This window comes from Hypanus sabinus, chromosome 9, assembly GCF_030144855.1.
Source record: "Hypanus sabinus isolate sHypSab1 chromosome 9, sHypSab1.hap1, whole genome shotgun sequence".
NCBI classification, from domain to species: Eukaryota; Metazoa; Chordata; class Chondrichthyes; order Myliobatiformes; family Dasyatidae; genus Hypanus; species Hypanus sabinus.
In genome coordinates this window covers 31,608,970-31,625,314 of record NC_082714.1, presented here as the reverse complement: position 1 = coordinate 31,625,314, position 16,345 = coordinate 31,608,970, and the positions used below count along the sequence as shown (strand labels likewise).

General features: G+C 39.5%; 1 protein-coding gene across 2 annotated transcripts in view; it reads left to right on the top strand.

Moving 5' to 3' along the window:
• Positions 1-16,345, top strand: part of clcn7 (chloride channel 7) — a 73,913-nt gene that overhangs the window by 55,727 nt on the left and 1,841 nt on the right. The window contains exons 21-24 of one of the 2 annotated variants that reach the window (XR_009513917.1): positions 550-673; positions 1,723-1,797; positions 2,976-3,074; positions 3,847-3,974. Coding sequence is in view for 1 of the 2 variants with exons in the window: in XM_059979418.1 (XP_059835401.1) it covers positions 550-673; positions 1,723-1,797; positions 3,847-4,023; positions 6,736-6,816 (457 nt within the window). In the remaining variant the exon portion in view is untranslated. Of the gene's footprint in view, positions 1-549; positions 674-1,722; positions 1,798-2,975; positions 3,075-3,846; positions 4,024-6,735; positions 6,817-16,345 lie in introns of those variants that run through there. The other variant, XM_059979418.1, reaches the window with a different exon arrangement.

Below are 16,345 nucleotides of genomic sequence, written 5' to 3'. Positions count from 1 at the left end.
CAGATTAGAGATGATCACACTAAACATTGTTTTGCTGGTTTTTTAAAAAAAAAAATTTGCATCATCACACAAGATGCTATTGAATTTATTTTTAATATTTGGATGCCAGTTCCAAGTTAGTGTTGCACATCCACTTTGAGCAAGAAGGCGATGAAGTCCTGATTCTCTTGCCCAACGTGAGGCTCCTTTTTGGGCTTGTTGCATTGGCTCATTAATTCTCCATAATACTTAATGATATTATTTTATTTTTAATGTGAAGTACATATTTAGGGTTAAATGCAGATTTTATGTTTAATGCATAAGAGTCAGTTTTACTCCAGATACTTAAGAATAGAGAAAATTTTGAATTTTTTTTCATTTTGGTTTTAGATTGTTTTAAAATTTTTTTTATTTACTTGATACCCCAGATAATTGCATACTAGAATCATACTAGTGTTGATTTCAAGGATAAGAATGGAAACTGTTGTATTTCCAATTTTGTATATGAGGTGAATTATATTGCAAAATAATAAAATACATTTTAATACTAAATGCATTATTCAATTTTAGTGAAGTGATGAGTTACCCAGTAACTTGTTTCAAACGATTTGAGAAGGTTGGACGCATCGTGGACATTCTCAGTGACACAACAACTAATCATAATGGCTTTCCAGTGGTTGATGAGAATCAAAATGTATGTAAATATTAAAATATATAGATTTTGCTTTGTATAAATTATACAGGGAATGCAAAAGGTACATTGTGATGACTTTGAATGTGGCTAGAATGTAATAAAATGTAATTATGATGTAGCTATCTAAGATTTATAAAACTAGATAAAAGTTATGGTGTCTTAATATGTGCAAATTAAATATACAGAAAGATTATGGTCATCTCTCACATTGAAATGGATTTCCAATTCCTAAGCAAGTAAAGGCTTTTCTAAATTTATTATTAAGATCATTCATTCAGTTGTTTAATTAGTATGTAGTTATCAACACATCTCTGTAATTAAAAATGTAATTACCTCCTTTCAGATTATTTTAAGCCCTTGTAAATGCACAAGATTGCCAGCTTTGGTTTCCCCTCTTTCAATCCCCTACATGACATCCTTTTCATTCAGATACTACACATTATTTTGATGATAAATTCACATCCAGATGATCTTTGTGATGCAAAAGAATCAGGGGTTATGACTGGAGTGACCAGAATAATCATTTTGCATTTTTGTCCTCCCGATGATGAAAGTAAATTGTTTTCTATTGGCCTCTTGGCTAGATGCAGCAACCTGTTGCATGGTGGCATTCAGTATTTTGCAGGATCATTTGTAATGTTACATGCAATTGAATTATCTTGGATATGTTGCATTTCAAGTTTTTAACAATTCACAAAATGCCTGTTTATTAAATCCAGAGAAATTGAGATACTTCATATGGAAAATCTGATGTACCTAAGCAAGCGTTTTTTTCCAGTGCAACAGTATTTTGATCCTCTTGTCAATTTACTTCATTCTGTAGTGACCCCATAGCCTGAATGCTTTGTCCATGAGGCTGGTTGTTTAATAATTTTCCTGGGCCTACTTTCATTTTGCTGAAATGGAATACACTGTCATGACCCAGCATGTGTGATAAACTACAGTATATTCTTACTGCTTCTTTTAAACACCACTCAAAATGGTAAAAATAAAAAGTATCTTGAAATGCTGTTCGTGTTCACTATTTATGAAATGCTTTCTCTTTTCAGTCTGAATATGATAACGTTGGAAGATTATGCGGATTAATATTGCGATCGCAATTAATTGTCCTCCTGAAACATAAGGTATTATTTCAAAAAGAGTAAAATTGGAAATACAACCAATCAAAAGTGAAAACAAAATGTTAGAAATATATTAATTTGTTTTTGCCTTATCCTTCAGAGTTTTTATGACTGTAATTCACCTTTAAGTATTAAGTATTGTTGTAAGTGTACCTGAGTTAAACATGGAATAATATGTCAGTTGTTAAATTGTGGTATTTCAAATATGTGACAGTTTTGGTACAATATAGTACTCAATTTCAGATTAAGCTTGAATGTACAGTTTATTGTCTTGATTTCAAATGTTAGAGTGAAGTAAATTGGGCATTTAACAGTCATTTTGAAACCAGGAAAGTTATGTAATTAGGGGTATTTCATGTTAGGATGAAGCAACTTGATTTGCTCAACAGCTGAGTCGCTATTCCTAGTTCACATGTCATTTTTTTTGTACTCTATTTCACAATCCCATGAAAATGTATATGTATTTAAAAAAATAATTTTCTTTTCAAGTATTTGTTATTTGACCGTGAAAGATTTGCTCCCTTAGAGGATCGTGTTGACGTGTTAGATAGACAAAAGTTCTTGGGATGGATTAATTTGAATTCAAAAATTAGCAGTAATGAACAGAGAAAAATACACTCACCACTTATGAGATTAAATTACATTTTTTCTTAAAGGTAGTGCTGGGAAAAGTCCCTTGTCCAAGTATTAGCAAAATATTCAGCAAATTGCTTAATAGGCATCTGAACAGCCATGTTTTAGTGTCTGAGCAACTTCAACAATTCATTATTCGCGTCATAGTCATATAGCATGGGAACAAGGCCTTCAGACCTTCTCTTGCATGCTGACCAAGATGCCCATTAAAGCTACTTTACCTTTCCATGTGTCTTTTAAATGTTGTTGTACCTGCTTTACCCACTTCCTCTGGCAACTCATTCTGTATACGTACCCCCCCTTTGTGTGGCAAAAAAATTGCCCCTCAGGTTCCTATTAAATCTTTTCCTCTTACCTTAAACCTATGCCCTTAAGTTCTTGATTTCCCAAACCTGTGAAAAAGACATTGCATTCACCTTTTCTATGCACCTCTACAAGATCTCTTATGCTCCAAAGAATAAAGTCTTGTCCTGCCCAACTACTCCCAAACAACCCAGTCTTTTGAGTGCTGATAACATCCTCGTAAATCTTCTCTGCATTTCTTCCAGCTGAATCACATCTTTGCTACACCAGGGTGACCAAGACAGCACAATACTCTTAAATGCAGCCTTGCCTACTTCTTGCTTAAAGCCATCTGATACAAATGGGTGAGCTACTTGCTAAACTTGGCTGATGTAGCATAAAAAAGTGCAGGAACACCAGTATGTAGTTTTTGAAAAGGATGGATATGGAGCTTGCATTGATTTGTGTATGCTTCTGAAACCACAAATCCTAACTTATGACTTTGGGTCTGCTGTTCCAGAAGTTGGGGGTGTAAACATGTCCATTCAAAGTAAGTGTAACCTCAAGAAGCGTTTTCTGGTAGAAGGAAGAGAGCTTGTATGTAAAAGTGAGTGTGCTGGAAGCTGCTGAAAAGGCCTTGTGGTGGCTGTGGATCCGGAGGGGGGGATCCATGGATTAGTGCGCCACTTGGACACAAGTCGGCCGCTGATCACCCCTGGCTGGGTCGCCCGGGCAAGGGTGTCTGATCATTAAAGACCCGAAACATTCTATGACCCTGGGTTCATCACTGAAGACATGTCCAAGTAGCACCAGAAGGTGTATTCTAGAACTAAAAAAAAACATAGTGCCATGCCTGAATTAAGTAAAATATTAGCAGGTGGAACTGGGAGGTAGTGGAAAGGAAGAATATTGTGTTCAGTGATGTTTTGGCATAAATTGAGTATTTTTTAATCTAAATTTCTCAAGAAATAAATTCACACTGTTCCTAAGGTATTGTTTATGAAAGATGAAACTTGATCTAACTTGATTTTAATTTGATTTATTTATTCTTTCTTTTAATAAAGATAATGCCTATAGTTCTGGAGATAACAATTATGGCTAAAGCTTTTACTTCGGTTTTATTTTTGCTTTTTTCAGGTGTTTGTGGAAAGAGCAAACTCAAACTTGACACAAAGGAAGCTTCAGCTTAAGGATTTCAGAGATGCATACCCAAGGTTCCCTCCTATCCAGTCTATTCACGTATCCGAGGATGAGCGACATTGTACAATGGACTTAACAGAATTCATGAACCCAACCCCATATAGTGTGCCTGGGGTAATGAATCTTAAGCTGCAATCTTACATTTGTATTGTCCAGTTGATCTTTCAGATCAGTTTTTTAATAATTCTTTTTTTTACAATGTGCTGTGTGAATTTTTGTCTAGGTTTAATAAGTTATTTTAAGTCGCTGCATGTAACAATTACATTCACAGAAAAAATAAGTTGATTTTACACAGCTTTATACTTTTACATAAAACATAAGCATGGGTTTTATTGGGGGTTCATATTTTCTTACATGATCATTAATTAGATAGATAGATAGATACTTTATTCATCCCCAAGGGGAAATTCAACATTTTTCCAGTGTCCCATATACTTAATGTAGCAAAACTAATTACATACAGTATTTAACTCAGTATAAATATGCATCTAAAATCACCCTCCCAAAAAGCATTAATAAATAGCTTTTAAAAAGTTCTTAAATAGTTTACTAAAGTGCATTGAGTGGTAACTTAAGCTCAGTCCTAACCCCAGCACTTTAACATGTCTTGCCCCGGTGGTTGAATTGTAGAGCCGAATGGCGTTGGGGAGTAATGATCTCTTCATCCTGTCTGAGGAGCATTGCATTGACAGCAACCTGCCGCTGAAGCTGCTTCTCTGTCTCTGGATGTTCACGGTTTTCCATGATTGACCGTAGCCTACTCAGCGCCCTCCGCTCTGCCACTGATGTCATACTCTCCAGTTCTGTGCCCATGACAGAGCCCGCCTTCCTTACCAGCTTATTAAGACGTGAGGCGTCCCTCTTCTTAATGTTGCCTCCCCAGCATGCCACCGCAAAGAAGAGGGCGCTCTCCACAACTGACCGATAGAACATCTTCAGCATCTCACTACAAACATTGAATGACGCCAGCCTTCTGAGGAAGTACAGTCGACTCTGTGCTTTCCTGCACAGGGCATCTGTGTTGGCAGTCCAGTCTAGCTTCTCGTCTAACTGCACTCCCAGATACTTGTAGGTCTTAACCTGCTCCACACATTCTCCATTATGATCACTGGCTCCATATGAGGCTTAGATCTCCTAAAGTCCACCACCATCTCCTTGGTCTTGGTGATATTGAGACGCAGGTAGTTTGAGTTGCACCATATCACAAAGTCCTGTATCAGTTTCCTATACTCTTCCTCCTGACCATTGCTGACACACCCCACTATGGCCGTGTCATCAGCAAACTTCTGCACATGGCAGGACCCCGAGTTATATTGGAAGTCTGATGTGTACAGGGTGAACAGGACCGGAGAGAGCACGGTCCCCTGCGGTGCTCCTGTGCTGCTGACCACCGTGTCAGACCTACAGTCTCCCAGCCGCACATACTGAGGTCTGTCTGTCAAGTAGTCTGTTATCCAAGCCACCATGTGTGAGTCTACTCCCATCTCCGTTAGTTTGTGCCTTAAGATCCTGGGCTGGATGGTGGATGGATGGTATTGCAATTTTGTTAAAGTAAACTTATTAATATCTGGTTTATGGAAATGATATTTATTCATAGCTGACTCCGTACACTTGAAAAGTTTGGTTATTTGTTTTGTGCACTGTATTCCTATTTTTATATTATTCCTCTTTGCACCTTCTGGCGCATTGAGTTTTTTATGAGGCCAAGTTGCTAGTTCATTGCTCAACTCAGCACAGATGGAAAGGATGCAAGGAGACGGATAGATTCGAACCTGGGACCACTCTCCTTGAAGTCTGGTGCTGATGCCACTGCACCATGCTGGCTATTCCCTTTAGTTATAAGAATTTTAAATGCCCATTAAAATTCTTTCACCCTTCTTTCTCCCTTCACCCTACCTGGCTACATCTGCTCATCATGTTCCCTTATCTAATTTTATCTGTCGCCTACCAGCCTCTGTCTCAGCACTCCCTCTCATTTCTATATTTGGCTATCATCCCTCTACACTAACAATGAAGGTGCAGGGTCTCTACCTGAAGCATTGACCATCCTTTTGCCTCCACAAACGCTGCTGGAGCTGAATCTGGCAGTTTGCTTCTTGTTCCTGACCGCAGCATCTGCAGACTCTGTCTCCAGAAACTAAACCATTTGTTGTTCCCTGGAAAATTCATAATGGGGAAATATGAAAATGGCAGAAACTTCGCTTTTGTTTTGTATGTGCTTAACGAAATAAAGATAACATCCCAATGATATCAGAATATTGCAGAGCAGAAATAATGGGGATTGGGTGGCTAAAGAAATTAGAGCAATTGTCATTATGGGAAAAGTAAACTAATAGGACTAAAGATATCCTTGAACTTAATGACCTAAATCTTAAGGTCATAAAAGAAGTGTTTGCTAAAATGGTGGGTACTTGGTTAGTGGCCTTCCAAAACACCTTTAATTCTGGAATCCCAGCAGACTAGAAATATAACACTTCTTTTTTTTACAAGAAATTGAGACATTATAGACCACTTAGTCTGATAACTGCCATTAGGAAATGCTCACGGCTATCTGTGTTGTACTTTTAAGGCAGCTTCTCTGATGTGCTGTCTGGTCATCTTTCAGCAGAAGGCTGTGCCTCAGGACTTGCTGGAAAGAGAGTCTAGTGAACACAGGACAATAACAGATCATCCCCAACATGTAGACGTGTGTCCATTGTATCAGTTTATGAATGATTCAAATTCATCTTGTTCACATTGGGTTAGGAAGTCAACAAAGAAACTCAATATTCAACAGTAAAACAATTGGTTTACAAGTTTAAATCCAATGTTTGTTTTTTTTTAAAGGAGGCATCTCTACCTAGAGTCTTCAGATTGTTTCGTGCTCTTGGTTTGAGACACTTGGTTATATGTGATGGATCCAACGGGGTGAGTGGTTTAAATTATATTGGAAAAAATGTTAAATGGAGTATTGTGTATAGTAATATTTTGACAAACTTCTGCTGAAAATACTTGGAAAAATGTACTTTTAAAGTTGTATTATGAGTTAACTCAAAGGAAGAGAACCGAGTTAAGACCATTAGACGTAGGAGCAGAATTAGGTCATTCAGTCTGCTCCGCCATTCCATCATGGCTGATCCTGAATCCCACTCAACCCTGTTTACCTTTGATGCCTGACCAATCAAGAAACGATCAACTTCTGCCTTAAATATACGCACGGAATTGGCCACCACCACTGTCTGTGACAGAGCATCCACAGATTTATTACTCGCTGGTTAAAATAATTACTCCTTACCTCTGTTGTAAAGGGTTGCCCCTCAATTTTGAGGCTGTGCCCTCGTTCTGGATACCCCCACCATAGGAAACATCCTCTCCACATCCACCCTATCTCGTCCTTTCAACATTTGGTAGGTTTCAATGAAATCCCCCCCGAATTCTTCTAAATTCCAGTGAGTACAGGCGCCAAGATGACAAACGCTTATGTTAACCCCTTCATTCCCAGAATCATCCTTGTGAACTTCCTCTGGACTCTCCAATGACAACACATCCTTTCTGAGATATGGGGTCCAAAACAGTTGGCAATATTCCAAGTGTGTCCTGACTAGTGTCTTATAAAGGCTCAGCATTATCTCCTTGCTTTTATATTCTATTCCCCTTAAAAGAAATGCCAATGTTGCATTTGCTGCCTTTACCACGGACTCAAACTGTAAATTAACCTTCTGGGAGTCTTGCATGAGGATTCCTAAGACCCTCTGCACCTATGATAATTGAACATTCTCCCCATTTAGATTATAGTCCGCACTATCATTTCTTTTACCAAAATGCATTATACATTTCCCAGCACTATTCCATCTGCCACGTCTTTGCCCATTCTTCCAATTTGTCTAAGTCCTGCTGCAATCGCATTGCTTCCTCAGCACTACCTACCTCTCCACCTGTCTTCGTATCATCTTCAAACTTTGCCACAAAGCCATCACTTCCATTATCTAAATCATTGACAAGCCATGTGAAAAGTAGTGGTCCTAATAGCTCTGAGGAACACCACCAGCCCTGGCAGCCAACCAGAAATGGCCCTCTTTATTCCCACTCGCTGTCTCCTGCCTGTCAGGCATTCCTCATCCATATGTCTTTTCTGTATCACCATAGGATTTTATCTTGTTAAGTATCCTCACGTGTGTCACCTTATCAAATGCCTTTTGACAATCCAAATAAGTGACATCCACTGCCTCTCCTTTGTCTATCCTGCCTGTAACTTCCTTAAAGAACTCTAACAGATTTGCCAGGCAAGATCACCCTTTACAGAAGCCATGCTGACTTTGACTTATTTTATCATTAATCTCCAAATACTCCAAAACTTCATGCTTAATAATGGACTCCCAACACTTTCCCAGCCACTGAGGTTAGGCTAACTGGTCTATAATTTCTTTTCTTTTGCCTTCCTCCCTTCTTAAAGAGTGGAGTGATATTTGCAATCCTCCAGTCCCCTGGGCCATTCCAGAATAGGTGATTCTTAAAAGATCATGACTGATGCATCTGTTATCTCTTCAGCGATCTCTTCAAGGACTCTGGGATGTAGTCCATCTGGTCCAGGTGACTTATCCACCTTAAGACCTTTGAGTTTGCCTCGTACTTCCTCCTTCGTAATAGCAGTGCAGTCACTCCTGCTCCCTGACACTCATGGACTTCTAGCACACTGCTAGTGTCTTCCACAATGAAGACAGATGCAAAGTACCCATTAAGATCATTTGCCATTTCTTTGTGCCCAATTACTGCCTCACCAGCATGATTTTCCAGTGGTCCAATATCAACTGTCATCTCCCTTCTACTCATCTGAAAAAACGTCTGATATTATGCTTTAAATATGAGGGCAAACTAGCCAATAGTATAATCCTTTTCCTCCTTAAAGCTTTTCTTAGTTGCCTTTTGTTGGATTTTAAAAGCTTCCCAGTCATCCAGCTTCCCACTCACTTTTCCTAACTTATATGCCCTTTCCTTGGTTTTTATGCAGTCCTTAACTTCCCTTGTCAGCCACGGTTACTTACCCCTGCCTTTTGAGAACTTCTTCCTCTGTGGGACATATCTGTCATTCCCATATTCTTCAGCCATCTCTGCTCTGCCGGCATCCCTGCCAGTATCCTCCTCCAATCCACCTGGGCAAGTTCCTCTCTCATACCTCGGTAATTCCCTTTATTCCGTTGTGATACTGATACATGTGACTTAAACTTTCCCCTCTCAAAATGCGGTATGGATTCAATTGTATTATGATCACTGCCTCCTGAGGATTCCTTTACATTAAGCTCCTTAATAAGATCTGGGTTATTACACAACACCCAATCTAAGGTGGCCTTTTCCCAAGTAAGCTCAAGCACAAGCTGCTCTAAAAATCCATCTCATAACAGGCCAATTTACTGAAAACAAAGTTCAAATAATGTATTTTCAGATTGGCAAATAATTTTTTTCTTGGGATTAAGGATGATTTTCTTCCATTTGGTTTGGTGAGCTTTCTTGGAGATTTAAAGTGTTTGTAAATTACACCATTTTTATCTGTCTTTACTGGGAGATGCTTCCCAAATAATGAAATCTTCCAAATTTACAAGGAGGATATACAAACCAGTGTCAATGATCCCTCCCAAATTATCCCAATTATTGAGGAAAGTGATCACTGTTTTCTTGGTTCATTGTTGGAGTGCAGTTTGGCATAAGAGGCAGGTTGGTGGCAGACCATTGACTTGTGGATTTTGGGTATAAGGATTATCCTGTCAAATGCAGAGAGTTCAGCTGTGAAGTGTGTGCAATTAGATGCATGCTGCAGCTCGACTTCTGAGGTTTGAGTAATCTTGGTTCCATAACTGGTGCTGAGGCTCCATTTATTGATCATCTACAATTCTACATTAATAACTTGGACTGAATGAATTGCAGCCAGATATGTTGAAGATAATGAACAGAATGACAGGCAGAAGGGAATATTGAGCTGGTATAATGTTGAAAATCAGAGGCTATCCACTTTGGTTGAAGGAACTGAAAGGTATACACTTTAAATGGAGAGATTACATGATGCTGCCTTACAGAGAAATCTGAAACAATCTTAGAAACAGAAACATAGAAAACCTACAGCACAATACAGGCCTTTCAGCCCACAAAGTTGTGCTGAACATGTCCCTACCTTAGAACTACCTAGGCTTTACCCATAGCCCTCTATTTTTCTAAGCTCCATGTAGCCATCCAGGAGTCTCTTAAAAGACCCTATTGTTTCCGCCACCTGTATCCCATTCCACGCACACACCACTCTCTGCATTAAAAAAAAACACTTATCCCTGACATCTCTTCTGTACCTACTTCCAAGCACCTTTAAACTATGCCCTCTCATGCTAACCATTTCAGACCTGGGGAAAAGGCTTTGACTATCCACATGATCAATGCCTTCTATTATCTTGTATACTTCTATCAGGTCACCTCTCATCCTCCGTCGCTCCAAGGAGAAAAGGCTGAGATCACTCAACCTCTTCTCATAAAGCATACTCCCCAATCCAGGCGTCATCCTTGTAAATCTTCTCTGCACCTTTTCTATGGTTTCCACGTGCTTCCTGTAGTGAGGCGACCAAATTGAACACAGTTCTCCAAGTGGGGTCTGACCAGGGTCCTATATAGCTGCAATATTACCTTTCAGCTCTTAAGCTCAATCCCACGATTGACGAAGGCCAATGCACTGTATGCCTTCTTAAACAGAGTCAACCTGCGTAGCAGCTTTGAGTGTCCTATGGACTCAGACCCCCAAGATTCCTCTGATCCTCCACACTGCCAAGAGTCTTACCATTAATGCTATATTCTGACATCATATTTGACCTATTTGATTCTTTTCTGTAGTGAATACTGAAGCAAAGTATTCATTAAGTGCCTCTGCTATCTCCTTTGATTCCGTACACACATTTCCAATGTCACACTTGATTGGTCCTATTCTCTTACGTCTTATCCTCTTGCTCTACACATGCTTGTAGAAAGCCTTGGGGTTTTCCTTAGTCCTGCTTGCCAAGGCCGCCTTATGGCCCCTTCTGGCTCTCCTAATTTGATTCTTAAACTCCTTTCTGCTAGCCTTATAATCATCTAGCTCTCTATCATTACCTAGTCTTTTGAACCTTTCGTAAACTCTTCTTCTTGACGAGATTTACAACAACCTTTGTAGACTTAGGTTCCTGTACCTTATCGTTCTTTCCATGTCTCATTGGAACGTACCTATGCAGAACTCCGCGCAATTATCCCCTGAACACGTACCACATTTCTTCTGTACATTTCCCTGAGAACATCTGTTTCCAATTTATGCTTCCAAGTTCCTGCCTGATACCCTCATATTTCCCCTTAATGCAATTAAATGTTTTCCTAACTTGTCTGTGCCTCTCCCTCTCCAATGCTATAGTAAAGGAGATAAAATTGTGATCATTATCTCCAAAATGCTCTCCCGTTGAGAGATCTGACACCTGACCAGGTTCATTTCCCAATACCAGATCAAGTACAGCTTCTCCTCTTGTAGGCTTATCTACATATTGTGTCAAGAAACCTTCCTGAACACACCTAACAAACTCTACCCCATTTAAACCCCTCACTGTAGGGAGATGCCAATCAGTATTTGGGAAATTAAAATCTCCCACTACAACAATCCTGTTATTATTACTCCTTTCCAGAATCTGTCTCCCTATCTGCTCCTCAATGTCCCTGTTACTATTGGGTCATCTATAAAAAAAACACCCAGTAGTTATTGACCCCTTCCTATTCCTAACTTCCACTCACAGAGACTGCAGACAACCCCTCTATGACTTCTTCCTTTTCTGCAGCTGTGACACTATCTCTGATCAACAGTGCCACACCCCACCTCTTTTGAGGTTGACGGTGGATATGCAATGGCAAGCATTTAAAGATTGCATGGATGAACTACAACAATTGTTCATCCCAGTTTGGCAAAAGAATAAACCAGGGAAGGTAGTGCACCCGTGGCTGACAAGGGAAATTAGGGATAGTATTAAGTCCAAAGAAGAAACATATAAATTAGCCTGAAAAAGTGGCACACCTGAGGACTGGGAGAAATTCAGAGTCCAGCAGAGGAGGACAAAGAGCTTAATTAGGAAAGGAAAAAAAAAGATTATGACAGAAAGCTGGCAGGGAACATAAAAACTGACTGTAAAAGCTTTTATAGATACGTGAAAAGAACAAGATTGGTCAAGACAAATGTAGGTCCTTTACAGTCAGAAACAGGTGAATTGATCATGGGGAACAAGGACATGATAGACCAATTGAATAACTACTTTGGTTCTGTCTTCACTAAGCAGGACATAAATAATCTTCCGGAAATAGTAGGGGACCGAGGGTCTAGTGAGATGGAGGAACTGAGGGAAATCCATGTTAGTAGGGAAGTGGTGTTGGGTAAATTGAAGGGATTAAAGGCAGATAAATCCCCAGGGCCAGATGGCATCCTAGAGTGCTTAAGGAAGTGGCCCAAGAAATAGTGGATGCATTAGTGATAATTTTTCAAAACTCCTTAGATTCTGGATTAGTTCCTGAGGATTGGAGGGTGGCTAATGTAACCCCACTTTTTAAAAAAGGAGGAAGAGAAAAATCGGGGAATCATAGACCGGTTAGTCTGACATCAGTGGTGGGGAAAATGCTAGTGTCGGTTATCAAAGATGTGATAACAGCACATTTGGAAAGAGGTGAAATCATTGGACAAAGTCAGCATGGATTTTTGAACGGAAAATCATGTCTGACGAATCTTATAGAATTTTTTGAAGATGTAACTAGTAGAGTGGATAGGGGAGAGCCAGTGGATGTGGTATATTTAGATTTTCAAAAGGCTTTTGACAAGGTCCCACACAGGAGATTAGTGTGCAAACTTGAAGCACACGGCATTGGGGGTATGGTATTGATGTGGATACAGAATTGGTTGGTAGACAGGAAGCAAAGAGTGGGAGTAAATGGGACCTTTTCAGAATGGTAGGCAGTGACTGGTGGGGTACCACAAGGCTCAGTGCTGGGACCCCAGTTGTTTACAATATATATTAATGATTTAGACGAGGGAATTAAATACAGCATCTCCAAGTTTGCGGATGACACGAAGCTGGGCGGCGGTGTTAACTGTGAGGAGGATGCTAAGAGGATGCAGGGTGACTTGGATAGGTTAGGTGAGTGGGCAGATTGATGGCAGATGCAATTTAATGTGGATAAATGTGAGGTTATCCACTTTGGTTGCAAGAACAGGAAAACAGATTATTATCTGAATGGTGGCCGATTAGGAAAAGGGGAGGTGCAACAAGACCTGGGTGACATTGTACACCAGTCAATGAAGGTGGGCATACAGGTACAGCAGGCGGTGAAAAAGGCAAATGGTATGTTGGCATTCATAGCAAAAGGATTTGAGTACAGGAGCCGGGAGGTTCTACTGCAGTTGTACAAGGCCTTGGTGAGACCGCACCTAGAATATTGTGTGCAGTTTTGGTCCCCTAATCTGAGGAAAGACATTCTTGCCATAGAAGGAGTACAGAGAAGGTTCACCAGATTGATTCCTGGGATGGCAGGACTTTCATATGAAGAAAGACTGGATCGACTAGGCTTATACTCACTGGAATTTAGAAGATTGAGGGGGGATCTTATTGAAATGTATAAAATTCTAAAGGGATTGGACGGGCTAGATGCAGGAAGATTGCTTCCAATGTTGGGGAAGTCCAGAACGAGGGGTCACAGTTTAAGGATAAAGGGGAAGCCTTTTAAGACTGAGATGAGGAAAAACTTCTTCACACAGAGAGTGGTGAATCTGTGGAATTCTCTGCCACAGGAAACAGTTGAGGCCAGTTCATTGGCTATATTTAAGAGCAATTTAGATATGGCCCTTGTGGCTAAAGGGATCGGGGGTATGGAGAGAAAGCAGGTACAGGGTTCTGAGTTGGATGATCAGCCATGATCATACTGAATGATGGTGCAGGCTCAAAGGGCCGAATGGCCTACTCCTGCACCTACTTTCTATGTTTCTTTTGCTCCCTCCCTGTCCTTTCTGAAACATCTAAAGCCTGGCACTTGAAGTAGCCATTCCTGCCATCCAAGTCTTTGTAATGGCCACAGCATCATTGTTCCAAGTGCTGATCTCATCTGCTTTATTCATGACACTTCTTGCATTAAAATAGACACATCTCAAACCATCGGTCTGAGCACGTCCCTTCTCTGTCACCTGCGTAAAGCTGGTGTGCAGGTCCAGTAATTAATTAGGAGGTTGAATGGTATATTGGTCTTAATTGCAAAGGGAATTGAATTCAAAAGTAGGGAAGTATTGTCAGAAATGTATAGTGTTGTTGAATCTACACTTGGAATACTGCATATAATTTTGGTTTCCTTATTTAAAGAGGGAGATACTGAAGTGAAGGGATTATCCTACAAAGAATGATTGAGCAAAATGGGTCCTTGATTGTTGGAATTCAGAAGAATGGGAAGTGAACTTAGTAAAACATACAAGATTGTGATGGACAAATGTTTACAAAAAGGAATAATCCACTTAACACAAATGTGAACCTTTCAAAATCTGTACACCAGAGAGCAGTGGAAGTTGAGTTATTGAATGTATTCAAGCTAGGGATTGTAGAATTTTATATTAATTATGGTAATGGATATAGGCAGTAAATGGAGTTGAGGCCGTGATCAACTCAGCCAGGATACTGATTGTGGGATGTGCTTGAAGAGATATATAGCTAAATCCTGCCTTTACATTTATGTGAACGGAGGAAGATTTTTAAAACATCTTAATGATTAGATGCAGAAAGAGCTTTCAAGGGAGAGAAGTTTTTTAAATGCAGTGACTTGAACACAAACATTAATCAGGTTGAGGAAGCAATAATGAGAGTATAATAGCAAATTATTGACCTGGATTTTGTGGGATAGACCATTAACATTTTCATTCACAACAATGGGATTTCTTCCATTCTGTGTGAATGTAGAACACGGGTGCTGTGAATGAATTGGTAGCAGGTAGTATGCAGTGTTACTACCCTAAAAACCTGTAAAGTGAGATAAGCAACTTCGGCAAGCATCCTAAAATTTTGTGTGCAATCAAAGAAGATGTGATGGGTCTTTTTCCACTGATTTGAATGGAAGGGAGAAAATGATAGAGGCTACCTTAAATATACTTCAATGTAATTTAAAAATATTTAAATGCAATTTAAAAATGTGGTTATTAATTTGCCAAATACATTTAAAATCTCTAATTGTTTCATTATGCAGGTTTTGAAAGTACTAAAGTAATTTTAAATGCATGTGATGTATTTTTGATGGAGAAGGGTTTCAATTTTTAAGTTTTCAAAAACTTCTTGAATCTCATTGGTTCAAACATTCACTTAAATATTTGATGATTCAGACAATATCTAGGCTTAAAATGCAACTGGCTGTCAGTTATATTGGTCTATCGTGGCCTCCTCCACTGTCAGGTTACAGCCAAACATAAAATAGAAAAGCAATGCCTATATTCTGCCTGGGCAGTTTCCAAACTGAACATTGAATGCTCAAGCTTCCAGTAAACATTCCTATCTATCCTTTTACCCCTAGTTTTCCTTTTATTTTCTATTTCTCTCTCTCTCTGATCCAAATGGCCCCATTACTTTGTGTTTCCCTCCATCACCTTTTCCCCCTCCATTAGTCCATTATCCATGCACTTTTCCCACTGGTTCCCTTAGTTACCTCCCTCCCTATGTTCCATGCCCCACCATCCTCTTTTTAATAGTTTTCCATCATTCCTGCTCTGATCTGCCTATCAGCTCCTCATTGGTGTCCACCTATCACCTGCTGGTTCTCGGTCTATTCCTTCCTTCCTCCTTTTTACACTGACTATCTCCCCTTCTCCAGGTGAAGGACCTTGAACTAGAGCATTGACTATATTACTCTCCGCGGACGCTGCTGAGTTCCTCGCACCGCTTCTGTTGCACCAGATTCTTGCATGTGCAGTCTCTTGAGTCACCTGTCAGTTACATTTACTACTTTTGTGGGCAAGGCTCATTCTGGCCTTCATAGATCATTTCCCTTATGACATAGTAAATCTTCCCACAGTGCAAGGATCTCAAACAAATCCTCCCAATGGCTTTTGGAAGTTCCCATTGAAGATCTCCACAGATGAATTGATCTTTTATTTTAATTTGAAATCACAGTTTGCCACCCAGCATGAAAAAATATAACTTGCAGATTTAGATAAGTCTTAATGCATTGCTTGTTTAAGTTGTTTTAGTGTGTCATCTGTGAAATAATGAACTTATTTGTTAATTGTATGTCTATTCAAATATTTTTTCCAACATACACATTTCTTAAGCAATTAAGATTTGAGGAAAATATTGTTGCATTCTGTTTGCCCATTAATTAGGAAATAAGTTGTAGGAAGACATTTAAAAAAAAATGTTCATGTAAGAGACCAGCATTTAGACAACATCTAAATCCTGATGTC